This window comes from Amblyomma maculatum, chromosome 3, assembly GCF_055883805.1.
Source record: "Amblyomma maculatum isolate TAMU_Amacu chromosome 3, ASM5588380v1, whole genome shotgun sequence".
Classification (NCBI taxonomy): Eukaryota; Metazoa; Arthropoda; class Arachnida; order Ixodida; family Ixodidae; genus Amblyomma; species Amblyomma maculatum.
The window spans coordinates 22,450,184-22,477,709 of NC_139346.1; the positions used below are offsets into that span (position 1 = coordinate 22,450,184).

The 27,526-nt window shown below is 47.3% G+C and overlaps 1 protein-coding gene across 1 annotated transcript in view; it reads right to left on the reverse strand.

Moving 5' to 3' along the window:
• LOC146194329 (uncharacterized) overlaps window positions 1-27,209 on the reverse strand; it is a 327,933-nt gene extending 300,724 nt beyond the window's left edge. Inside the window, exon 1 of the mRNA XM_084597350.1 lies at window positions 27,049-27,209. Coding sequence (XP_084453476.1) covers window positions 27,049-27,163 — 115 coding nt within the window. The 5' untranslated portion in view covers window positions 27,164-27,209. The remainder of the gene's footprint in view (window positions 1-27,048) is intronic.
• Between the last annotated feature and the right edge of the window lie 317 nt (window positions 27,210-27,526).

Here is a 27,526-nt window from a genome sequence, read left to right on the forward strand (position 1 = left end):
GTAGTACAGCCTGCAGCACCCTTTGTTTAAAGTTTTGCACGCAGGTGCTGCGCTGCTTGCCGACGTGCAGGACATGGTGCATCAGTCGCCAGATGGCTGCCATTGCAGTTTTTGCATACTGTGTTACCGCCAGGCCTACAGACATTGGAATCATTTTTCTGGTCATGCCGTCGGATTGGACGCTCAAATGGTCCAATCCGACGGCAGCACCTTCGCAGGGCCAATGGGAGAGCTTGCTGCGCTCTCGCTTAAAATATGCCGCGTGGCGAGAAGGGGTTCAACGTCAGGGCCGCGGCGCCGTGCTGTCTGGACGCTCAGCTCATGTTGAAACACGTCATTTCTCTCCCTTTGGCATGGCTCGCCTCCAGTGCACTGGTGCTTTGCAGAGAAGTATCCAGTATTTGTGAAGGAGGCGTTCGCCGAAAAAGTTTGGCGTCCGGCTGAATTTCTGGGCGGCTTTGGCCGGGCACAACAGGCCAGAAATCGTTCATGTTGTACGTCTGAAGCCATATTACGCTCGTTAAACAGTACGTGAAGAGTACATTTTCTTCTATTTATGTTTACCTTTCTCTGTTTCATGTAGAACATCAATGTGATGTTTCTAAGGCATATTTTTTAATGCCACGAACGACTCAAATCACTATTTTTGTTTTTCTTTGTCGCTTTTTTGTTGTTTTTAGCAGCTGCCGGCATGTGGACTTATCACAATGTATTTACGTTTTGTTCATGCTCGTCGCCACGAGACGCGGCTCTATCATTTCCATTGTTTCAAATGTTTCAAGATCATGGTGTGAAAATATTGTCACGACTCAAGCCACAAGGAGCCATGAAGTTACACGTAGACTAGGACCCGAGAATAAGGTCGGCTTCTAGTTCCGATAACAGAGTCCAGCACCAGATAGCCTCTCGAGTTAACCGCTTCGTCGTCGTCGGCACCAAGCACAGCAGTCGCGCGGCGCTAGGCATGTGCCATTATCCCCCCCCCCCTCCCCCCCCCCCCCCCCGTGAAAGAAAAACATCATCCCGATGACAAGGAGAGATAAACAAATTTTGGTGTGAGGTGAACTGTACAATTACCTAAGGTCTCACTTGCAGGAAGCGTCAATGTTACGAAACGCGACGTTGACACAGCGCTCAGTCACGCGAAAAGTACAGCTTTAAGCGCACCCCATGCACAATTTCAGGCCGCGGACGCCGAACATTGACGGTCACACTTCCATCTGAAACAACTTCGTAGTTAACGCTGTTTAAGCGGCGCAGGACTTTATAGGGTCCGAAATACCAGTGGAGCAGTTTCTCGCACAAGCCTTTGTGGCGCACGGAGGTCCACACCCACACTTTGTCCCCTGGTTCATAGTGGAATTCCCTGTGCCGAAGGTTATAGTGTCCAGCGTGGGTGGCATGCTGCTCCTTGATGTGCAAGCGGGCCAGCTGACGGGCTTGTTCGGCCTATTCTGCGAAATGGGCGGCATCGGGTTCGACCGCTTCATCCCCGCACGGGAGCATCGCGTCCAACATCGTGCGGGCCTCCCTGCCATATGCGAGACGGAACGGCGTAAACATCGTGGTTTCCTGCGGCGCCGTATTGTAGGCGAAGGTGACACGGCAGGATCTCGTCCCACATTTTATGTTCAACGTCGATGTACAAGATCATGTCCGCCAAAGTTTTGTTGAGTTGTTCTGTTAGGCCATTTGTCCGAGGGTGATACGCTGTTGTGCGATGCTTGGTATGGCTGATAGTTAAGGTGTCCCCAGAGCCGTGCTCTAAATGCCTCTCCTCGGTCAGTAATGAAGGTCGACGGTGCACCGTGTCTGAGCACAATGTTGTTCATAAAGAATCGAGCAACTTCACCGGCAGTACCTCGGGCAAGGGCCTTCATTTCAGTGTAGCGTGTTAAGTAGTCTGTGGTGACTACGATCCACTTGTGTCATTTCGAGAATAAAGGAAAAGGGCTTAAAAGGTCCATGCCCACTTGCTCAAAGGGTGTGAGGGGTGGTTCGATAGATCGTAACATGCCGGATGGCTTGAGCGCGAGTTTGTTTCGCCGCTGGCATTGACGACAAGTCTGTACGTAACGTCTAACGATCGGAGAAAGATGTGGCCAGTAATAGTTCTGCCGGACTCGGTTTAGGGTGCGTGTAAAGCCAAGATGACCTGAAGTTGGTTCGTCGCGGCAGGCCAGGAGAATTTCGTGCCTTAGATCAGCAGGTATGACTAGCAGGTATGTTTTTGCAGTCGAAGTAGAATTCTTCTTATTGCGGAGGCAATACGACGACAGCCCCCGCGCAAGATACCGGGATATTGTATGGTGCCCACTTTCAAGATGTTCAATGATCAGTCGCCGCTCGGCGTCGGCACGATGTTTGAAAACGAGGTCGGACGTAGTGACTGCTCCAAGCAAGCTATCGTCATCGGTGTCATCTGAAGGAGCAGGGCCGACGGGCGCGCGAGACAGGCTATCGGCATCGCTGTGCTTTCGGCCAGATTTATAAATAACATGTGTGCCTGGCGTCATCGACAATACAGAAATCATGGTAGAATGCAAACATTATCATCTTTCATAAGAAAGGGGATACTAAGCACTTTAAAAATTACACACCAATCAGCTTACTGTCTGTTATGTACAAGGTATTTACTAAGGTAATCGCTGATAGAGTCAGGACAGCCTTAGACTGCAACCAAGCAAAGGATCAAGCAGGTTTTCGGAAACGGTACTCTACTATCGATCATATCCATACCATCAACCAGGTGATAGAAAAATGCTCGGAATATAACCAGCCCTTATACATAGCATTCATTGATTACGAAAAAGCATTTGCCTCAGTTGGAACCTCGGCGATAATACAGGCATTGCGAAGTCAGGGGGTAGACACGCCGTGCGTGAAAGCGCTGGAAGATAAATATAGTGGCTGCACAGCAACCATAGTTGTGCGTAAATAAAGTAACGAAATTCCCATAAAGAAAGGTGTTAGGCAAGGAGACACAATCTCCCCAGTACAATTCACAGCTTGCTTAGAGGAAGTATTCAGAGACTTGGAATGGGAGCAGTTAGTGATAAGGGTAGATGGAGAATACCTCAGTAATCTGGGATTTACTGATGACATTGCCTTGCTAAGCAACTCGGGAGATGAACTGCAAATAATGATTGATGACCTAACAAGAAAAGTAGAAAGGTAGGCTTGAGAATAAATATGCAGAAGACTAAGGTAATGTTCAAAGGCCTCGGGAAGAGCGAAGTTTTGGAAGTAGTAGGCGAATATGTCTACTTAGGACAGGTAGTAACCGCACATCCGGACCATGAAAAGGAAATAACAAGAAGAATAAGATTGGGATGGAGCGCATTTGGCAAGCACTCGCAGATTATCACTAACAGCTTACCTGTATCGCTCAAGAGGAAAGTATACAACAGTTGCATCTTGCCTGTGCTCACCTATGGGACTGAAACGTGGAGGCTAACCAAGACAGTTCTACTTAAGTTGAGGAGAACCCAGAGGGCTATGGAACGAAAAATGGTAGGGGTAACATTGAGAGATAGGAAGCGTGCAGAGTGGGTCAGGGAAATAACTCAAGTTACCGACATTCTAGCGGAATTAAAGAAGAAATGGACATGGGCAGGACATGTAGTTCGAAGAGAGGATAACCGATGGTCGCTTAGGGTAACAAACTAGATTCCAAGGGAAGGAAAGCGTAGCAGGGAGCGGCAGAAAGTTAGGTGGGTGGGTGAGGTTAACGTGGGTGCAGCTAGCACAGACCCGGGTTAATTGGAAGAAGCATGGGAGAGGCCTTCACCCTGCAGGGGGTATAGTCAGGCTGATGATGATGATGGTGATAAATAACATCGAAATCGAACTCCTGCAGGCGCAATGCCACACGTGCTCAGCGGCCACAAGGATCCTTTAAGTTTTTTAGCCAACACAACGAGTGATGGTCAGTGTGACATGAAACGGTCAGCCATTAAGGGACGCGCGGAACTTGGCAGCGGTCCATACAACTGCCAAACGTTCTTTTTCAGGGCTGGAATAGTTGCACTCAGCACGGGAAATGGCACGGCTGGCGTAGGCAACTACTTTCTCGACCCCGTCTTGGTGCTGAACTAGAACGGCACCAAGGCCGACGTTGCTCGCATCCATGTTTAACTCTGTCGGCATCATCGTCGAAATGTGCCAGGATCGGGGGTGACTGGAGCCGCCGTCGTAACTCGTCGAAAACCATCTGCTGCTCGGCGCCTTAGAAAAATGATGCGGCATCTCGTGTCAGGAGTGTCAGAGGGCAGGCCATCTGTGCAAAGTTTTTGATAAAGTGATGATAGTAGCAGCACAGCCCCAAAATCCGTCGGACTGCTTTTTTGTGGGCGGCGACGGGAAAGGAAGCAACGGCAGCAAATTTCTCAGGGTCAGCTCGGATGCCATTAGCACTCACGATGTGCCCAAGAAAGTTCAATTCGGTGAACCTGATGTGGCACTTTTGAGGCTTGAGAGAAAGGTTGGCAGAGCGGACGGCTTCGAGAACAGTTCTCAGGCGGCCCAGGTGTTCCATAAACGTCGTTGAAAGATGATCACGTCGTCGAGATAAACAAGGCATGTCTACCACTTAAGACCTCTGAGCACAGTGTCCGTCATCCGTTGGAAGATGGCAGGAGCACAGCAGAGCCCGAAGGGGAGGGTACGGCATTCATAGAGCCCATCTGGTGTTAAGAAGGCAGTTTTCTCACGGTCCCTCTCATCAACTTCGATTTGCCAATAACCACTCCTGAGGTCAATGGAAGAGAAGTACTTGACTCGGCGAAGTCGGTAGAGAGTCGTCGATTCGTGGCAGCGGATCGACGTCCTTCTTTGTAATACTGTTGAATTTCCGATAGTCGACGCAGAAACGAAGTGTTCCGTCTTTCTTCTTAACAAGGACTACATGCGACGACCATGGGATGCTTGAAGGTTGAATGACGCCATCGGCGAGCATCTCCTTGACTTACTGTTGGAGGGCGTCTCCCTCCCGAGAAGAGACATGATAGGGCCGCTGATGGATGGGTCGAGTGCCTTAATGCGTGATAATCCGGTGTTTAATGACCGACGTTTGCTGCACTTTAGACGAAGACGTGAAGCACGCACAAAACTCAAGCAATAGATCCTGGAGTTGCCGCTTTTCAGCGGAGGAAAGGCTACAATTGATGTCGATAGCGTGTACGACATCATCCGGTTCGGTGCTGGGCGTAGCTTCTCAGAAGCAAAACATTCGGCGACTTCCTGCAGATGGTCGACGTAAGCAATGACAGTGCCACGAAACAGATGTCGATAATAATTGGAGAAATTGGTGACAAGCACCTCCATCTCTCTGCCACGAAAGAAACAAAGACCTCTTGCCACAGAAACTCCCAAGGTGAGCGAAAGGGAGACATTAGGCTCAACAACCCGGAGGCCGTGATGTGGCTCGTCACAGGTAACTCTGGCGAGGATGCTGGCGCGTCGTGGCACTGTGAGGTTAACATCGGCGACTCGCAGCGTGGAGTGGGAACCACGGTACTCATGCGTTTCGAGGGCTAGTTTGACGGACACATGTCCGCCTGCCGTACGTATGTCTGGTCCGTTCCATGGCGTCATCACTTTCCTCAGTGTCCATGTAAGCCACCCGCAAAGGATAGAATAATCGGCTCCCGTATCAACTAAAGCGCTGACCTCCTTTGTGTCGACGGTAAGAGGGATGTCCAGGGAGACCCGGCCAAGGCCAGGGCCAGTCGACGTCGGTTCGGAGTGAAGCGAGCGGTGTGGCGGCCGAAGCTGCGCGGCAGTTGTGTGGTCTGCGTCGTGCCGATTTAAGCGACATGGCCGTGATAACTGGTCGGCGATGCGGACGACGTCCGGGCGATCTGGTCTGTTCGGCGAAAACTGGACAGGAATTCGCCGTTCGACGTCGGGGGGAATCGAGCGGTGCGGCGGTGGAAGCTTTGCGGCGAATCGGTGTGAGGCGGCTTCGCCCCCAAAGGTCGCCGGAGCTAGTTTTTCCGATGAGGGCTCGAAGAACCACGGCGTCCAGCGGTATACCGTGGCCCAGAGGGTGAAGAGCTACATGGCGAAGGTGAGCGCAACTCACTACGAGGAGAATGCGACAGACTACGCTGGCGGGTGACATACTCGGCGATGTCCTGAGGCCGCTGACAGGCCGTAAACGAGGGCTGTAGGGAGAAAATCTTCTAAGGCCCATCTGGCGACAAGGGCACCGCCGGTAGAAGTGACCTAGCTGCCTCGCCACAGTGGTAGCAGAGAGGGCGGTTATCTGAAGCGCGCCAGAGATCAGTTTTCCGGGGCGCCTTGCGCCGATCTGCCCAGAGGGGCAGCGGTTCCGCAGCGTGCACAGCGACCTCAGGTAGCGTGTAAGGTGAAGGGGTAGGAAGCAGGGCTGGGCGGCGTGTGACATCAGCATCAGTGATCGGCTGGGTGAGGCACGGGGATGGCGGTGGAACGACTGCATCTGTGGCGTGAGTGCGTTCTGGACCTCCTCACGGATGACGCTGGCCAGAAAAGTCGCGCCAGGAGTAAATGTCCCATGATGTTGCTGGAGCTCCTCGCGAACCACGGTGCGAATGAGGTCGCGAAGGGAGCTCAGATCAGCCCCGGGATTGTAGTCGGTGCGGTCAGTCGGCGGTAACGTGGAGATGGAATTCAGTGGCCGAGCGTACTGGCTGCATCGCTGCTGTACAGTTTCTCCATAATTACAGCTTCAGCCAGAAACGCCGTGAGTGTGGTGGGCGGGTTCCGCACGAGGCCAGAAAAAAGCTGGTCTTTAACTCCGTGCATCAGGTGCCGCACCTTCTCCTCACTCATGGAGGGGTAGGCGCTATGACAGAGACGCATGACGTCTTCAACGTACATTGCGACCCCTTCGTTCGGACGCTAAACTCGAGAGGTCAGGGCACGCTCGGCGTTCTCTCAGCGGTCACTGTTGGCGTACGTACCGAGGAGCTGGCTTCGGAAGGCCATCCACGTAGAGAATGTGGCCTCGCGGTTCTCGAGCCATGTCGGAGCACCGCCTTCAAAGCTGAAGTAGACGTTCCGCATTTTCGCAGCATCATCTCAGCCATTAAACGTCGCGATCCTTTAGTAGTGAGCTATCCAATCCTCGGCGTCTTCTAAGTGCTCACCGTGAAAGGGCTTAGAGGTACGTGGGGTCTGAAGAATGAGACAAGACGAAGGGGTGGAAGGGATATATATTATGGTGAGGCTACCAAAAAAAATATAAAATAATGTTCCTTTGCCCATGCCACTAGATATGACGGGCTAAGAGTGGAAGAAACATATATTATGGTGAGGCTACCAAAAAAAATATAAAATAATATGCCTCTGCCCATGCCACTAAGTATAACGGGCTGAGGACATATATTATGCTGAGACATGCAAAAGGAAAGAAAAATAAAGAGCCTCTGCCCGGTCGTGATACGGGTGGGCAGTGTCGTTGCCATAGGCATGGTCTCTTCGTCAAGAGGGAAGGCCTCGGGGGACAAACCCCGGAGCCGCCGGCTTGTACGATGAACAGGAGTGGTCACGAGAGGCGGCTGAGTCGGGTCGTCCGCAGGAGAAGGGATCATCGGTGGCACCTCCACCAGTGTCACGACTCAAGCCACAGGGAGCCGTGAAGGTACATAGACGAGGATCCGAGAATAAGGTCGGCTTCTAGTTCTGATAAAAGAGTTCAGCATCAGCTCGCCTCTCGAGCCAACAACCGCTTCGTCGTCGTAGGCACCAAGCACGGCACCCGCGCGGCGCTAGGTACGTGCCAATATATTTAGGGCCTGTACACTGCGCCCGGTGGTGGTGAAAACGTTTATTAAAAAGAGAGAGTTATATAGAGGTTGTTCTGGAGTCATGCTTAGTGCCTTTCCGCTTACAAACAGTAGGTGGAGTCCCTAGTACGGGACCCCAGTGGGTTCCATTGCGCCATTGCTCGTCTGACCAACGCCGTTTGGGCTTTCAGGTCGGAGCAGGCGAGTAGGGTCGCCTCCCAGTCCTCCCGCGTGGGGTTGGGTTAAGTGCAAGGGCAGGGTTGGAGGGGCATGCCCCCACCATGTGGAAGAGATCTGTGGATCTTTCCCCACAGTGCGGGCACTCCCTGGAGAAGGCTTTGTCAAAGTGCTTAAGTGACGCTGGGCACATCATGGTGTTAGTAAGAAGGCGAAGAAGCACGCATTCTTTCGCTCTCGCTATTGCTTTACACAGGTGGGGTAACTATTGTGTCTGTTTTGGTACAGCAGAGTAATATGCCTTAAAGTGTAGGATGGTGTGAATTCTTCTGAGGAGGAGATTGTCCAGTTAGAAAGCGCGTGGGCGGCAGCATCTGCTGCCTCGTTTCCTCCTTGCCCTGTGTGGGCCGGAAGCCAGACTATGAAGCGGCGGGATGGACTTCCTACGTACTACCGGCGACGCTACCATATCTTGTTCGCAGCTCCATGCGCTTGTCATGAATATCGAGAGATGGCGCAACGCCATGGGGTCTATACGAGTCGCTGAGCTGCGGCGGCCGTAATGCAAGTGTAGCGGAATCGTTCGGTGCCCCCGCGGGTACGTGTGCTTTGTTAAGTGTGACAAGGACTAAAAAGGATTGAAACTGCTGTCCGCACCCAATATTTTCAGTTACTTCGTGATTTACTTGCTGGGACTATGAATAGGAGCAACAACAGCGGGAACGCGGCCCCGGGGCCCGTCATCTATACGAACTTGCTATCGAAATGCATACACAGCAAGGGTTTTTTTTTTTTCATATGCACGACCGCTTAGTTATAGGCTAATTATACTGACTCTTTATTATGAAAGGTAGGCTTCAACACGCATGATCCCACATTTGGGTCAAAGAGCCTAAGTGCACGTTCAAACCTTGCTTGAGCAGTGTAATGCAAAGCCGCTCTGTCCGCCGTATAGCGAATATGGTTAACTTCGGCCACCTGGGGTGTAATGACTAGATGAACCTCAACGGCGTTTCCGCATTTCACCTGTATCAGTGAAACTTGCCTTCACAGTAAGAAATAGAGCCCCCGCGATTCTGTTGCATTGCGGTACGCCTCCGTTGAGACACGCGCGAGCGCTGAGATCAAAAGGAAACCAAGCTTCCATTTGCGGGTGAGTGAATAAGGATTTTGTTTATCCCATAGGGGAAAGTGGCAAAGGGGGAAGGAGGAATGTTCTACGATGGATAGGCCTCCGCCGCCTTTTGAGCCCATTCCGGGATTTGGTACTGGAGAGCAGGTGCTGGGCTGCGCAGGGCAGCCTCCCACTGCTCGTTTGCCTGAATATTAAGGGATTTTGGTGAGCGGTGGCGAGTACAGCCCCACATTTTCTGGTCAAGGTTGATTCTGGCCGGGCAAAAATGATACGCTGAGGAGGTATAGATAGCTGGATGAATGAGGTGGCGGAAGGCAGAAGCGGGAAATGTGCGAGTCTGAAGCTGGCGCCAGAGAATCTCGCTATAACGAGAGGTTTTGCGGTGTGCAGGAGGATACACTAGGCTGCTGAGGCGGTAACTGTGACATGTGTCATGAAATGAGAGGATACGGTCCCGAGTAGTAAGGGGAGCCACGTAACCAAAGGTATACTCTGTTGCCTGCGGCCGACCAGTGAAACTTCGGGCGCAGCCGTGAGCCACCTTGTTACCATCTAGCCCAGATCTGTAACGGGGTCTTGAGAAATGTGATAGAGCGGGTTGAAAGCTGTTTTAGGAGGAGAGATGGCTGGATGGGACGTCCGACACACGCCAAAATTATGTATGGCTATTTAGGAATCAGTAACAATGATAGTAATATCATGTGTAGTCAGAGCAACAGCAAGGGAAGCCTCTTCCACCTCCTCTAGAGAGGAGGCATTCATGCGACGTCTCAGTGGCTAGTACAATGCACTATTAGCTATGCGTCGCGAAAATCATTGCTTGTCTCAGCCGGCGTGTCTCCTGCCAAGCTCATCGTTTACGAGAATACCGACGATGTCTAGCGGTTGTTTACCTTAAGGAAAAATCGGCGTGTAGACGCAGAGGTAAAATGCATGTCTCTAGACTCGAATTGCCGGACGTCAGTTGAGAATAATTTCAGTTGCCTGTTAAAGTGACTTGATGAGGTCAATATTTTAGGCCACCATGTTCTCCATCCAGAATTCTCGAGTTCGGTAAATTATGCAGCTGCATATTGTTAAAAGGAAAGCGTAGCAGGGGGCGGCAAAAAGTTAGGAGGGCGGATGAGGTTAAGAAGTTCGCAGGGGTCAAGTGGATGCAGCCAGCACAGAACCGGGTTAATTGGAGTAATGTGGGAGAGGCCTTCGCCCTGCAGTAGGTGTAGTCAGGCTGATAATGATGATGTTATAAACGTTACTGACAAATTTTCTGCCTTTCATGCCACCACGTTTTGTGGCACTAAAATGTACAGCTCGGGAAACTCACCAAGAGATCCCCGACCGAAATTAACAGATTCACTGCCTTGACATGTCGCATCTGCATGGTATGCCTATGCAGATGCTTCTTTGAAACGTGGCCTTATCCTTATAGAAGCAGAAGCCCCGGAGTGCCATTAGCAGCTTCAATTGTTTCATTCACTGAATTCGTGACCTCTGACTTTTAAGCTCGAGGATCACGGAGCTCGACTGCTGAGGCGGAAAATAACTGGTTTATTGCGGACTGCGGCTGCCGCGAAACAAACCAAAAGGTACACGTGTGCAGTGAGGAACCCCATCTGACCTAATTTTTATTGCGGCCTTCATTAATGCCGATATTCCGGTTCGGTAGTTTAAACCGCCACATTTATTATTTTGTATCGATTTTCGTCTCAAATAGCCGTTATGTATGTGGAACAAACTTATTACAAGTAACCTTTTCATTATATTAGCCATATTTTTTGTATAATCATTACAATATATTATATGCATATTTTGAGTTATTTCTCTGACCCACTCTGCACGCTTTCTATCTCTTAATGTTACCCCTATCATTTTTCGTTCCATAGTCCTCTGGGTTGTCCTCAACTTAAGTAGAACTCTCTTGGTTAGCCTCCACGTTTCAGCCCCATAGGTGAGTACAGGCAAGATGCAACTGTTGTATACTTTCCCTTGAGCGATACCGGTAAGCTGCTAGTCATAATCTGCGAGTGCTTGCCAAATGCGCTCCATCCCAATCTTATTCTTCTTGTTATTTCCTTTTCATGGTCCGGATCTGAGGTTACTACCTGTCCTAAGTAGACATATTCGCCTACTACTTCCAGTATTTCGCTACCTAATGTAAACTGCTGTTCCTTCCCGAGGCTGTTGAACGTTACCTTAGTCTTCTGCATATTGATTTTCAACCCTACCTTTCTACTTTTCCTGTCTAGGTCATCAATCATTATTTGCAGTTAATCCCCCGAGTTGCTTAGCAAGGCAATGTCATCAGCAAACCGCAGATTACTGAGGTATTCTACATCTACCCTTATCCCTAACTGCTCCCATTCCAAGTCTCTGAGTACTTCCTCTAAACAAGCTGTGAATAGTACTGGAGAGATTCTGTCTCCTTGCCTAACACCTTTCTTTATGGGAATTTTGTTACTTTCTTTATGCAGAACTATGGTTGCTGTGCAGCCACTATATATATCTTCCAGCACTTTCACGTACGGCTCGTCTACCCCCTGATTTCGCAATGCCTGCATCACTGCCGAGGTTTCAACTGAGTCAAATGCTTTTTCGTAATCAATGAATGCTATGTATAAGGGCTGGTTATATTCCGAGCATTTTTCTATCACCTGATTGATGGTATGGATATGATCGATAGTAGAGTACCGTTTCCGAAACCCTGCTTGATCCTTTGCTTTATTGCAGTCTAAGGTTGTCCTGATTCTATTAGCGATTACCTTAGTAAATACCTTATACGTAACAGACAGTAAGCTGATTGGTCTGTAATTTTTAAGGTCCTTAGAGTCTCCTTTCTTGTGAATGAGGATAATGTTTGCATTCTTCCATGGTTCCGGTACCGTCGATGACACCAGGCACTGCGTATACAGGGTGGCCAGTTTTTTTAGCACGATATCACCCCCGTCCTAAAAGCAAATCTGTAGTTATCTGATCATCTCCAGCTGATGTCCCCCTTTTTATAGTTTCTAGTGCTTTCTTGACCGCGTCCTTCGCCACTGGTGGAACGTCTGACTGTTTTTCCCTACCGCCAATCTCATTACGGTCCTGACTACTTTGGCTACTGTAGAAATCTGTATTGAACTCCTCGGCTACCTTGACTATCTTTTCCATATTAGTGATGACGTTTCCCGCCTTGTCCCTTATCGCATACATCTGGGTTTTGCCTATGCCCAATTTCTTTTTTACCGCTTTAAGGCTTCCCCCGATATTTACAGCATGCTCAATTTTCTCTATGTTATACTTCCTTATATCGGCCACCTTGCGCTTATTGATTAGCTTTGATATCTCGGCCAGTTCGATCTGGTCTGTTGGATTGGAAGCTTTAATACTCTGGCGTTTCCTAATTAAATCTTTTGTCTCCTTAGACAGCTTACCGGTATCCTATCTAACTATCCTACCGCCTACTTCTACCGCACACTCAGTAATGATATCTCTGAAATTATTGTTCCTTGCCTCTAGGGTAATGTCGCCATCCTCAGCTAGAGCGGAATACCTATTCTGTAGCGAGATTCTGAACTCTTCTGCCCTCCCTCTCACCGCTAATTCATTGATGGGTTTCTTTCTTACTAATCTGTTGCGTTCCTTCTTCAGATTTAGGCTAATTCGGGACCTCACCATCTTTTGGTCACTGCATCGCACTTTCCCGATTACCTCTACATCTTGCATAATGGCGGGGGTTGAACACATTATGAAGTCGATTTCATTTTTAGTCTCTCCGTTAGGACTTTTTCATGTCCATTTCCGATTCTTCCGTTTGCAGAAGAAGGTATTGAAGTTACCGACATTCTAGTAGAAATTACGAAGAAGAAATGGACATGGGCAGGACATGTAGTGCGAAGACAGGATAACCGATTGTCGCTGAGGGTAACAAACTGGATTCCAAGGGAACGAAAGCGCAGTAGGGGGCGGCAGAAAGTTAGGTGGGCGGATGAGATTAAGAAGTTTCGCAGGGGTGAAGTGGATGCAGCTAGCACAGAACCGGGTTAAGTGGAGAAATATGGGAGAGGCCTTCACCCTGCAGTGGGTATAATCAGGCTGCTGATGATGACGATGATGATATATATTTTACAGTAGCCCCATTTATTACATGTACTGCTCTATAGAGCAGTATTATAAAGGTGGTTGCAGGCGAATTCCTCGGCTGCTTGGTGCACGTGTCTACAGACTGTCGTTTTCTTAAAGGCTTTCTTCAATGCTTCTATTTATTCAGATATTTCGGACACACGGGAAGAATACTGGTCGCAGCATTCGCCGACAGCAGCGTGGTTTCTTCATGGCTCATTTCAAAGTACATTGTCAATCAATTCGGCTTAAAACGATTTGATATTATATCCTTGCGTAAATGCTTATCGCAGACATGACGCTCAATTGCAGAATCCTATCTGCTCTGGGGATTTTCCGGCTTCACAGATCTATAGGCGAGCAGGGTCCGACAGAGCTATAAAAAGTTACATCTCCTGCGGAGTAGGTAGTCTGGTAGCCGATCTGCAGTGGGTGCGAAGCACCTCTTAAACATAATAGCGTCTGGTCACCCGCTGGACCCGGCTGGACTTCTAAGGCGTGCGACTGCAGCAGCCAACACATCACAGGCACTAAATACACAGTCTGCAACCATCGTCCCCGCAGTCGGTCCGCAACCCGTCTTCAGCATGTAGAACGGTCACTGCGGCTGGTCAATAATTGCGACACAAAACGCTAGTTTTGGCAGACTTTGTGCACGGTGCCCGCCACAACGTGAAACTCATAACCTAACGTACACACCTTGTGACGACAGCGCAATACACCAATAAACAGTCTAAAACGGCACCGAAATCCGGCCACGCCGCTTGGCCGCGAGTCTCAATCGAGTGGACACGGTGACGCGGCGACCCCGCGCCGCTGTGTTCGGCGCATGTACTGAAGGGCGAACACCATCTTGGCGCACCACCACCACCTTTGCCGTGGCCGGCGGTCAGTGTCATCACCTAAATATTCGTACACCCCGTTCTAGATGTATCTCGAAAGGTTAGACCCATGCGCGAATATTTCTACAATGTTCCAGAGCATGCTAGTCAACGTTTGCTGTTTTATCTCGATCTTTCTTCGCCGCCTTTAAATCGAGCGCTGACGTGTGGCGGCCTTCTCAGTTCGACGACCCGAGAGCACGTTTGTTGCTATCGCCGCCGCCGAGTTACTTACTGTTTTGCGGGCGCAAATCAGCCGAATAAACTTTTGATTTCAATGCTATCTCTCTTGGTGCCTACAGCCTTCTGAAAACCACTTGAAAATATTGCAAGAAAAAAATTACATCTCCAAAACCATCTGTCACAAATGTAGCTAACGTCGTGACAAAAATGTTGACCATGTCTGACCAATGAATCGAGCGCTCAAAATCCTCCTAACGTAGCACCAAATGACTATGTAATCACCGCATGTTTATCTTTCCATGTCCGATTCCTTTTTAGTGCGCAGAAAGCACGGGGCATTCGTTGCAGCTTGAACCGCAACATCCGCCAATCACTGCAGATGTCCGTGCAGCACCCACTGCCACATGTCGGCCACACGAACCGGGACAAAAGGCTATGTCAGCCGCTGCTACGCTCACTCCGACCACGCCTGAGTGCAGCGCCAGTGCGATAGTGGCTTGATTCGCTCTGTTTCACGACAACATAGAAAGCAGGGCAGGGCAGGTATGCACTGAATGGCGAGCTATATGATGTCTATGGAACGAAAAATGGTAGGGGTAACATTAAGAGATAGGAAGCGTGCAGAGTGGGTCAGAGAAATAACTCAAGTTACCGACATTCTAGTGGAAATCTAGAAGAAATGGGCATGGGCAGGACATATAGTGCGAAGAGAAGATAACCGATGGTCGCTTAGAGTAACAAACTGGATTCCAAGTGAAGGAAAGCGTAGCAGGGGGCGGCAGAAAGTTAGGTGGGCGGATGAGGTTAAGAAGTTCGCAGGGGTCAAGTGGATGCAGCTAGCACAGAACCGGGTTAAGTAGAGAAATATGGGAGAGGCTTTCGCCCAGCAGTGGGCATAGTCAGGCTGATGATGATGATGATACGAGCCCGCCAATAGCTGAATTATGCAAAGATAGACAGGCCACGGCAGAGAGTTCTGACAAAATGTGAATCACAGGAGAAGGTAATGGCAACCCACTCCAGTATTTCCTGCCGAGAAAGTCCTATGATCAGTCACAATAGCATTAATGATATGGCGCCGGAAGATGAGCCCCCGAGGTTGCAAGGCGTCCCACATGTTACTGGTGATAAAAAAGGGCGATTCCTAGTAGCTCCAGGAAGAATTAAGCGGCTGGGCTAAAGGCCGCTGAGTTTTAGATGTGTCTGGAAGCGACCGGAAAGTCCGATGTTGCAAGGAGATATATCACATAGCAACATGGAATGTAAGTCCTATGACGCAAGGTAAACTGGATGTCGTCAAGCGAGAAATGGACAGATTGAACATTGATATCATGGGTATCGGCGAGCTCAAGTGGACCGGAATGGTAGAATGTAATTCCGGTGACCATTATATCTTTTATTGTGGGCAAGAATCCGGGAAATGAAAAGGAAATAACAAGAAGAATAGGATTGTGATGGAGCGCATGTGGTAAGCACTCGCAGATTATGACTAGCAGCTTACCGGTATCGCTCAAGAGGAAAGTATACAACAGTCGCATCTTGCTTGTACTCACCTATGGGTCTGAAACGTGGAGGCTGCCAAGTGGGTTCTACCTAAGTTGACAACTCAGTGGGCTATGGAACGCAAAATGGCAGGGGTAACATTAAGAGATAGGAAGCGTGCAGAGTGGGTCAGAGAAATACTCAAGTTACCGACATTCTAGTGGAAATTAAGAAGAAATGGGCATGGGTCGCTTAGGGTAACAAACTGAATTCCGAGGGAAGAAAAGCGCAGCAGGGGGCGGCAGAAAGTTAGGTGGGCGGATGAGGCCAAGAAGTTCGCAAGGGTCAAGTGGATGCAGCTACCACAGAACCGGGTTAACTGGAGAAATATGGGAAAGGTCTTCGCCCTGCTGTGGGTATAGTCAGGCTGATGATGATGATGATGATGATGATCCCGAGCCCGCAAATAGCTGAATTATGCAAGGCACTACTTTAGACCATTGTGGAATTGCACCAGCCTAATTATTAGTAGGCAATTTGTATGTTTGTTCCTTTCTTGTCTTATGCCACTTGCACAAGTGAACGTTGGCCAGGGTTCAGTGAGGAGATCCAAAAGTACTGCATAAACTGGACTCAAGCGAATGAGGTAGCTTAATTTAATATTTCGTTCATTAACTAAATTAAAACTACGCGGTTCAAGACAATATACCTGAATGAAGACAAAAATACAGAAGAATATTTTTTAACCACGACAATTTTAACACCTTTAGCTAAGGAATCTGCGTGGGCAGCTGTTATGTAGTTGTGTAAGTGTTCCCCAATTTCAGGCAACTCGAAACCACTTGAACTCGCAGCGAAGAAGAGGAGCGGGAATCTGTGCTATGGAGATTTCTTAGATGCATCTTTCTCTGAAGTGAGGACATCTACCAAACGTGAAGGAAATGCGCATTCGTTTCGATGTCTCCACAAGCCTCAAAAAGCTTTGTGGGAATGAATCATCATATACATAAGTAAACGGCGGTGAATAACGCATCGCAGAAGAGCCAGCTTTACCTTACGAGCCTACACGAGTACATCAGATGTTGGTAGTCAGTGGTAGATTGCAAATGTTTGTTGCGTGAGGTAACTACGTATTGATTGCGCCGGAAACTTTACATTCCGCAACGTATGAGTTTACACACGCTGCATGGAATGGGAAGCCTCGTCTGCCACATCATTCCGGATAATACGTACTGTAGTGATATGTGATCTAGACGAAGCGCATTATCCTGCCAGGGATGAAATACTTAGGTCAGCGGTTCAGCATCGTGCGCTTATTCCAAAGAAGCTTAACCACAGACAGCCTGATAGCAAAATTATTTGTGACACATGGCAGAGAGGTTATAAAGGACGAAGTATAATAGACAAACTCTGCTGAAAGGTTCTCTACGTGCACCGAAACACTCCAGGCGAGGGACTTGAAAAATTCTAAATGCTGCCTTCTGTACCATCACAGACGCATCAGTGGCAATAAGAGTGCGACCTGTAAAATGTTTTAAACTGATCAGAGTGGAATGCAGGTAGTATTCTGGAAGGCATGTGCTTCATACTGGGGGGAAAATGAATGAAAAGCGATATTCGCAGGGGTGTAACCAATTCGACATACGGAACCGATCTTCGCCAGAAGGCTCAGAGTGGAAACAACCTGGTTTATTGGTTTACTTTTTTATGGCATTTAGCATCAAAAGGTGACTCAGGCTATGACTCACGAGAGACGCCGTAGCAGAGGACTGCGGAAATTTCCACCCCCTGGGTTTGATGCACTTACATCACAGAGTAGACAGGTAGACAGGCGGCCGCTTTCACCTCCATCGAAAGCGGCCGCCGTGGCCTGTATTCGATCCCGCATCCTTGGGAACCTTCGGGCCTTCGCGCGGTTCGAAACACACTCGACTGGAAAGTGTGGCTTATATAAGGATGATGTTAATTTTTCCGAATATTCCTAGTTATTTTCCTTTCGAATCCGCCTCTTTCGGAGAGACAATCATCACAAACGCCGGAAGCGGATGTAAGCGTCGGCTGCAGCCGGGGTTTTGTGATTTACGCCGGCAAAAGCTCGGCGGTACAGTTCCGCTCTTTTCCAAGAAACGAAGCACGTAAAACGAAAAGACGTCAGCAGAATATTTAGTAGGATATTTAGTCATTGTAAACGTGTGTCATATGCGGTCCTTAAGAGTACACATAATATTTCACAAACTTTATTTACCACTAAAGATCGCGCATGTGTTAAAATATGTATTCAGGTAATGCCTTGTCTCTGTATTCGAAAATGATAGCTATTGCAGCCCCCACGATTTCTTATGGCAAAAAAAAAATTAACTTTGATTTAGCTTACGGTTAAACCCGGAGTTACGCGAAAGCTATCTTCATGGCTACGCTTAGGTTCGGCTTGAAAGTAGACATATGGCTTTTGCACATAGTAGCTTCCTCTATGGTTTCACCTTTATTTATGCAATAGGGGACACTTTTGACCACTAGAGCGCGATGAGGCGAAAGCTTCTGTGGCGCTGTGGTCCGAAGCCCTCCACTACGGCGCCTCTTTCACTCTGTTTTCACTCCCACCCTCGTGATGACGCGATAGCGTAAGCTACTCGTCAACATATAAAGCCCCGCTTTAATCCAGTCGGATGCACCTTCCTGCATGGCCTAGAAATAACGTTAATGCAATGATTTTAACAGGATGATTGTGATATCACACTTCCATATGAAACGAGAGGCCCGAGTTGGCAGCTCCTGCCAAAAGTAAAGTCAGGAATCCCTATGTGCAGTTAGTGCTCGACCAGGTCAGCTGCCAGCTATCACCTCCCACGACCTCTTCTTATTCTAGCGGATGCTAGGCAACGGCTCATTGTCAGTGCGATCACGGCCAAGGTGCGACCATGACGAAAGTGCGATCACGGTGAAGAGGCGAAGTGGCTGGCGTAGTGGTAGCTTTCGCTACAAAAACTAAAAAAAAAGCGTCGTGCTTTCTCCTCTCCTAATAAATCGGATAATTCGCATGTCAAATCTAAGAATGGTACACAAGGAATTACAAAGAAAACAGATGTGTTAAAAGAGGCTGTTGCTGCCTCATTATTAAAGCAATAGTCATAGTGGGAATCTCTGTACTCCAGTGGAATTGTCGCTCTATCTTATCATCTTTCGCCGACATGCAGCACCTTATTTTTAAAATTATACCCCTGATATTATCTTGCTGCAAGAAACTTGGCTCTATCCAAATCATCCTTTCACAGTTAAAAATTACCTTGTTTTTAGAGCGATCGCCCACACAACAGGGGCGGAGGCTTAATTGTTAACATTGATTTCAACAAATCTGGTTCATCGCGCTAAAGTGGCTTATGAATTTATTGGCCCTGATTGTGAGATACGTTCCGTTGAGTTGATTGTCCCACAGCGTGTCTCTGTCATAATTACAAATATCACTTTCCCATAGGCATTCGTAGGACAGACGGTTTAGAAGCTTTGCTGCGAAATATTTCAAATGTAGTTTTGGCTGGGGACTTCAATTCCCATTATGTCAATGGGGTTTCAGAACAGACTATAGTTGGCAGTTATTTTAGTCTTGAATGTCAAGAAATTATATACATTGTTTTAATAGTTGCGCCTATACTTATATGAAAGCAAGTTATCATTCAAATATTGATTTAACATTAGCTACAAATGGTATTGGAGTATAATCGTGATCTACAATAGACTACGGTACGTCAAGTCACCACTACTCAATCACTTTACGCATTGCATATAGTCCGATTAGGCCAACTGGTACATCATGTAAATTTGTCAACCTTACAAAATTCAAGAAATTTCTAGGAGAGACCTTCCGGTCCTCTGCCTCTTCTAGTAAATCGAATCGCCGTCCTGAAGTATTGTCTTCGGTGTTAGATGCAACTCGGCGATAAGAGTTTATTGTTCAGTCTGCCATTAAACAAGACTCATTCGAGCTGGTGGAATGAAGAATGCGAAAAAGCCTGTCGTCTGAGGAAAGCCTCATGGAAGCGCCTAGCCCATAACCTGAGCCCAAGCAAGTGATGTAATTACAAATTCTTTGCAGCTTCGTTTAAAAGGACAATCTCCAAAACTAGAGAGGAATATAATGCGAATATGAACACCTATTTGTCTAACCCAGTCAACCGGAAATCTCTCTATAGATACATGGAACGTACAAAAGTTTCGCCCTCCTTTCATGCCACCCAGTCCGCGGTTTTGACCACACAAGGTGAATTAAGTCAAGTGGAATTCTTAGCCCAAGCCTTGCGGCGCGCTTTTAAGCTCGCACTACCTTTTCTTCAGCCCGATTGCAGTTTGCTACAAACTTCACTGAGGTATCTTTACCTGAAATATTGTCTGTAGTTAATTACCTGCAGTCGGCTCTCCCTGGTTTTGACAGAGTATCAGTTGCCAGGCTGAATATAGTATTGAAAATCTTTGCCTCGGACCTATTGCAGATTGTGAATTGGTGCTTACAAAAAGCTTGGATTCCACAGTCTTGGAAAACAGCGAAATAATTTTACTACTGAAACCCCAGGGGAAGAGTTTTGATCTCGGCAATATTCGGCCGATTGGTATCACTTCAAATTTAGTAAGCTTATAGAACGGTTAGTCTACTCTTGTCTCACGGAACATGTTCTATCCTTTCAGACTTTAGCGAGGCTCAGATTGGGTTGCGACAGAGATGCTCAATTTGGAGCGCACACGTAGACTTGGATAGTCCTATTAGGGTTGCCATGAGGCCAAAAGAGGTTCCAGCTCTAGGTACTTTAGATATTGCCAAGGCGTACGACAGCGTAGAGTACAGCATTTTGCTTTATTAACTAGCTGGTATACATCCTTCGTTATACATCTTTGCGTGGATTGGGGAATTTTTAAAGGATCGATCATCCTTTTGAATAAAGGATGCATTAAATTCCAAGACTTACCACCAATGAAGAGGTGTACCCCAAGGAGCAGTCCTCTCGCCGTTATTGTCAATATACTAATGCGTGACATTCCTATTCACCCGGTCGTCAAAGTGTATGTGTATGCAGAGGATATTGCTTTTTTTTTTTTGCTTCTGCCACAAATATTCACAACCTATATCGTTAGTTCCAAAATTATCTAAATGCTCTGGAAGTCTGGCTGGACAGCCTAAGGCTAACTTTAAATGTCAACAAAGGTGCCGTCCTAGTATTCCTACAGACAACCCCCGTTAACATTTCCTTGTCTTATCATTCTGTCCTAATCCCGCAGGATGATTCTATTAAATATTGGGGTATATTATGCGACCCACAGTTAGATTGGAGGCATCAAATTAGAAGTCTTACGCTTAAAAGTGAACGTGCCCTTGGCCGGTTGATAAGAACCAGCAACAAGAAATATGCTATGCGTCGTGTTACTCTGCTCTTGCTTTATAAAATCTACGCGCGACCAATACTTGAATTCGGCTCCATTCTCTTTTCTGCGTGCCTAAGGCACAAGCTTGAACCCCTGTTTGTTTTGGAATGACGAGCTCTGCGCCTTTGCTTAGGTCTGCACAAATCAATGGCCAATGCTTTGCTATACTTGGAAGCTCGGATACCTCATCTAAATTTGCGATTTCAGCTTCTCACTCTGCGAAATTTTTTAAGGTCTTCGGAGCCTGTCCCTGTATTGACTAACCCCATATTTACTTCGATCTTTTCATACTTCTTTGATAATATTTGGTATAAGCTCTCTCGCGTTTTTTACTATTTCCCTGCTGTCGAAAGTTTCCGTATCAATAAACTCTTCAGTACAAGTTAACCACCGGCGGCCTGATACTATGATCTGATTTGATGACATCCTTCCAGGGAATGCGGAGAATTTGTTGGGCAATGTATTACATGGCCTTATAGAGGAATATCTAGACAATATTCTGAGACATATTGCCATTTTTACAGATGCCTCCCAGCAGAATGAAAAAGCAGCTATCGGCATATACTCCCAGGCTCTTGACTGGAGATATTCATTACGGGTCCCAGACTATAGGCCAATTTTTGCTGGTGAGTGTCTGGCTATCGAGCTGGCCTCCACATTGATCATTGACAAGAACATGCCGTGGTGGCAAGAAGACGGCAGAACATGGCGACAGGATGAACGATGATTTAATGTCTGGCCTAGCGCGAGGGCTCCTCTCGCGCCACTAGCGATCTTCTTCTTTGCAACAATATTTCAAAGGTTATTTCTCTTTCTGACAGCCTATCCGTGTTGGCATCGCTCGAAAATTTGAGGGACTCTCTGCTTTGCCGTTCGCTTTATTTTTTATTCCTCCTCACATTGCAGAATTCTGTTTTCACTGGGTCCCTGGCCACTGTGGTATTACATCTAATGAAAGGGCAGATTTTTTATCAAAATCCGCCCTTGGTGGACCTCTTGTTCCGTGCATACCTAATACCGTTTCCTTACATTTAACACAATTTTAAAATTTTCAGCGTCTCCATTACCTCAGTCACGAGCCTCTCCTTCTGCACCGGATTACCAACACCTCAGATGGCCTTGGCGTGGTCACATGTGTAGTCCAAGGCAATGTGAAGTGCCTATGACTGTCTTGCGCTGCAGATTACAAAAAAATAAATCTGTGTTTATGTCATTCGGGGCTATCCGTTGCTAACCTCTGTGAATCTTGCAAAGAAATTGAATCCATAGATCATTTTTGCCTCTTCTGCCGGCGGTTCGCATCTCCCCGAAAAATTTACTTAGCGACTCCACTTTCGAGATTAGGCCTTCCTCTAACCATCCCAGTCCCCCTTTCCTTCGGGGCAAGCTTTAAGGGATATGCCTTAAAACTAGTGTGCGATCCTTTTCATGATTGCATAACTTCAATGGGCAGATTCATATGCTAGGTAAGACTTCATTACGTTTTCTTTTCCTTTCTATTTTTTCCAAATTCAAGTTAAATACTCAAATTTATCTGAATACAACAGTACTTCACCATATATATTTACAATCTACAATGTACCCTGGCCAATCCCCCGCTGTAAGTATATGGCATTTTTTCTGAGGTCATAATCATCATCATCATCATTATCAAAGGCCTTTGCCATTAAGCTCCTAAGCAAAGGTAAGTGCAATCCTGCAATTTATTTCATTCTGATGCGACGAAATGTTTGCGGAACTCAATACTAGCAAGCGCAAAATGATGCAAGTGTCAAGACTTGCTAAAAGTTCGTTGAAGTATTACTTATATAACGTTTCCTTGGAAGCAGTCTTCAATATAAATGCCTATGAGTAAACATCTCTACCCGACTCTTGGACTTGCCGTAAAGAGCACATGACTATAACCATGCTGACTCCAAAGTTAGACTACTGTGTCTCTCATAGCCCGAGTCGCTTGGGGACATTACACCCTACAAACACAACCAAACCAACGTTAGACTACTATGCGCCGTAGCTTTTCTTAAAACACTTCTTTCTCTTCGTAATCCACTAATTCCCTTCAAAGTTGAATACACAGCCGCCGTATGGGAGCCCCAGAACCAAACTCTAATCGCGAAGATTGAGCTGGTCCAAATAACGCTGCTCCTTCCTTGTAGCTTCTAATGATACCCAAGTGCAGCAGGTATGAAAGCCAGCCTTTGTGTACTACTCTTAGCCATCCGCCGAAAGATATCTCGTCTGTACTTTAATAAACCACACCCAAAGCTACGCGATGCTCTCATTAATTCTCCCAGACACGGGACAAACGACCAGCGTCACAAAGAAGTGAAATATGTAACACCGTATCTATACATTTCAGTCCTTCTTGCCTCGTGCATCATGTGAACGGAGCCTCCTCCGTGCAGTAATTGCGGACATCAATGATAGCCAACATTTTCGAATACAACTAGCTAACACTGCAGAACAAGCGGGTTAATAATATTTCGAAAAACCATTGCATTTGTTAGTGTATTTTTACTATATTCTAGTGCTCCCCACTGTAACGTTTTTGGCCTTGAGGGTTCAATAAATACGTAAAAGAACTGGTTTCGCATACCTGTTTCCTGTCGTAGTTGTATTTTTCTCATGAGGGAAAATTTACCAACTCTCCTGTTTTATTTTTTGTCTTTTCAATTTCTGCCCAGAACGTCTTATACTGCACTCAATTGAATGCCCAAACTGATATGAGCCAGAAGGAAACCGAAGCAAGCTTCTAACAACAGCTAAATTATCAGGCCATCTGGAAGTTAGTACGGCGCAAAAAGAAAACGAAGCAAGAACAACAAATAGCGCGCATGAAACAGTGTAGCCAGGTGATGATAATATTACACCCCCATGTTAAACCGCCAGTCTCGCGCATTCTGTTTGGGACGCCATAGTCTCCATCCGTGCAGAGGTCAGTCCAAAAGTCCAAAAACACATGTCCGGCAAAATCTGAATGCGTATTCACTTTAGTGGCGACAAAATCGGTTAAATGAGCAATTAACTAGTTCAGCTAAATGGCGCAGTGACCAACAGTTCCTAAGTATTGTGTGGTTTAGAGGTGTACACGTACCAAAGCAACCCAGTCTATGACAGACGCCGTAGAGGAAGTTTCGAGAAATTTCGACCACCCGGAGTTCTTTAATATGCACTGACATCGCACAGAACACGGGCGCCTTGCTTTTCGCCTCCAATGGAGAGCGGCCGCCGAGACCGGGATTCGATAACGTATCCTTGGGGACAGTAGTCGAGCGCCCTAACCACAGCGCCGCTGCGGCGGGGCACAAATTAAGTATGGATCAAACAAAATAATTCCTAATTCAATCAATAGTTTATAGAATTAACCAATTTCAATAGTTTGGATAACTGACTGCTTTTGTAATTAATGTGTTCACCTAAATAATGAGATTACCCGTACATTTCTGAAAAATTGACCAGTTGAAGTAATTAATTTATTCATTCAAACAATTACCAATTATTCACATTTCCGTGACTTAAGCATTTCTACTAGTTACGCAATCGCTTAATTAACTATTATATCATATTACCCATGCAATGGATGCTCTGATGACAGGCTCTGTCCACTCACTCGGGTGACGCCATCCGTGAGACAAGAAATTCATTCGCACTTATATCGCTTGGGAGCAGCATTTCGCAGGTGACCAGCCAATCACACCAAGGGGCGGGAGAATCAAGCACTGAACTTAACTTATGATAGGTGGGCACGAAACACGGGTAAATAATTTAATGCTGTCGCATTTTGTAAACTGGCGGTGAGAAATACGCGATCGTCACTTCTTTTGCGGACTTTGAGGCTGCGAAAATAAGCGTGAAACTTATTCCAAGGGGAAAAACTTGAAACTGTTTGTCAGGTGGTTTTGCAATTTTTAATTTTAAAAGAATAAAACATTGATCATGAATAAAATAATTTGCCCAGGTGAGCGAAATGGCCTCCAACAACATGAAGCCAGCTTTGCTTTCATCCAGCTTCGCTTTCGTTCAGTTTATACGTTATATTGCCTGCAGAAAAACTACAACTTGAGAGGCGTGCTTTCTGTGAAAGGACCTCGGCTCGGAGTCATTCTCTAGGTGGTACGTGGATACAAAGAAAGCAGTGCGAGGTTGAAAACACCACGGGAATAGCGTACATTTCGTCCACTTTCTTCAGGCGGCGTCAAAGGTGATGCCGATGAAGAAGTGCGATCGATCGTCGCTGCAAAAGTGCTTTCTCCTGCCTGCTTAAAGCCATAGTTCTGGCTGTCAGCCTCTCAAGCCGAAATTTCCCTTGAGAAACAAGCCCTCTGCAATCGCTCCGACTGTACATCGGCGCTATCACGAATTTCTTGTTGACACGTCGAGAGCCCAGGCACGCTGATAAACGTCGAGAACATTTTGAAGCGAGCTACAGTTTGCACGAGAAAGATTGCTGCGTGACTGTCTTGCTTTTCGCTTTTAAATAAAGAACTGAACTGCTTATCACGACACATATGCACTGGGCATCTTTTTGTTTTCAGATAGCGATCAAAGCTAGCTAGAGAAAAGCGAAGACATAACGAAAGAAATTCAACCCGCAAATATTTAATGCGGATGATTGCCGCGATATTTAGTTTCCTGCGCTCAGCGTGGCTACCGTTGCCTAGAGCTTGTTTAGGTTTTGATAGCTTAAATCACAATTTAGCCTACCTCTGGCGTGACCCACCGTTCTTTCCTTGTTGCCTAGTAGTGTTTAGGTACCTCACCTTGCATTCTATCATATATGCAGACAACTAGGTCATGTCATTTAAATTACTGCCGTCTTATAAGTAGCTAGGTCTAGCTCTTCATATAGTGTCTTGCACATGTTCCTCATGTTATCGCGGTAGCTAACAAAGCTTTAGGTATTCTCAAAAGAAATCAGCGGAACGCCCTGCCATGTTTAAAATAATAGATTATAATTCACTTGCTTGGCCGGGGTTTGGCAACTACCACCCATTAGGAACTCTCGATCATCGAACATATCTCACCGAGCGTAGAAAAACATGCCAAAATTTTTAATCTTAGAGTGGGTAGGTTGATCATCGTGGCAAGGTATTTTGCTCTAAAAGCATGTGGACGACTGTGCAGACACAGAGGCACATACGGTCACTCAAGTGGTCTTCGTTGCCGTTCCCTTCTTCGCACTCTGCGGATTTCAGGTCATTATTGATCTCCGAAATGAAACTCCAGCTTGCTATACGCCACATTTGCAGCCTTTCATTCTATCGGACGCGGTTCTGCCCATTTCGTCAAGCAATGTGCACCACTACAGAAGCACGCATATCACCTTCACTGCTTCATTACTCGTTCGAGCACGCCGGAGCAACCTTCCTAGAGAAGTCGCTGCCCTCAGGTGCACATCTTCGCTTTTGAAACCTGTAGCTGTACGTTTGGTCATCGAAACTGACCCCTTATATGAAACTATTTCAGGGGGCACTACAGGTATTAACTGAACTCAAGCCTGGTGTTTGGTTTGTTGTATGGTGTTTAACGTCCAAAGCACCTCACGCTATGTGAGACGTCATAGGGGAGGGGCTCCGGAATTTTGACCGCCTGGAGTTTTTAACATGCACGGGCATCGCAGACCGCCTGGATGCCTTACTTTCCGTCTCCATCGGAAAACGGCTGCTGCGGCCGGAATTCTATCCCACGCGCTTTTAGCACAGAAGCTGAGCGCGAGGCTGCTTTTCCAGAGCCTATGCCGTTTAGCACTGGTGCCACGTTTCTGTGACTTAATCGATCAGTGGCAAAACGTAGACCTTTGCTGTCCACTCATGAATAAATTTAATTAGGGCTCACAAGTAGCGCCTGTTCCAAAATCAGGCAAGTATTACTAGCACTGAAATCGCGGGCACTCCGCAATTTAACTCACCCCCTCTCCCTGGCGTCCAGAAGCGGCTCAGCTGCAGCAGCACCGAAGAGAGCAGCGACCACCGAAACCACGCCAGAAGGATCACAAACGCGAGTGCGCTCGTCGCCAGAAACATCGTAAAGCGTGCCTATATCCGAGAGTCGACTTTCTGCGACTGACTGCTCGTGGGCACGGAGGAACAATGGCAGCAGTCGGTCGCATCGCGGGTTTCCTTATCCGCTGGCGGGCGCGCTCGAAAGCTATGTTTGCCGCGGGGCCTTTTCTGCGAACAGAACGGCCCATTGAGCGCGTGATGATAGGGGAGACCTTGGGGCGCCTAGCGGCACCCGCTCGATCCGCCTTCGGATGTCGCAATGGATTGTGATGACAGATGTATACGTGCTGATATTCATCTTCATGCGGGTTTGTAAGAGCCTCCTTTTCATACTGTCTGCATTGGCTACACTATTTCATTTAGGATAATTTTTTGCAGGCAGAA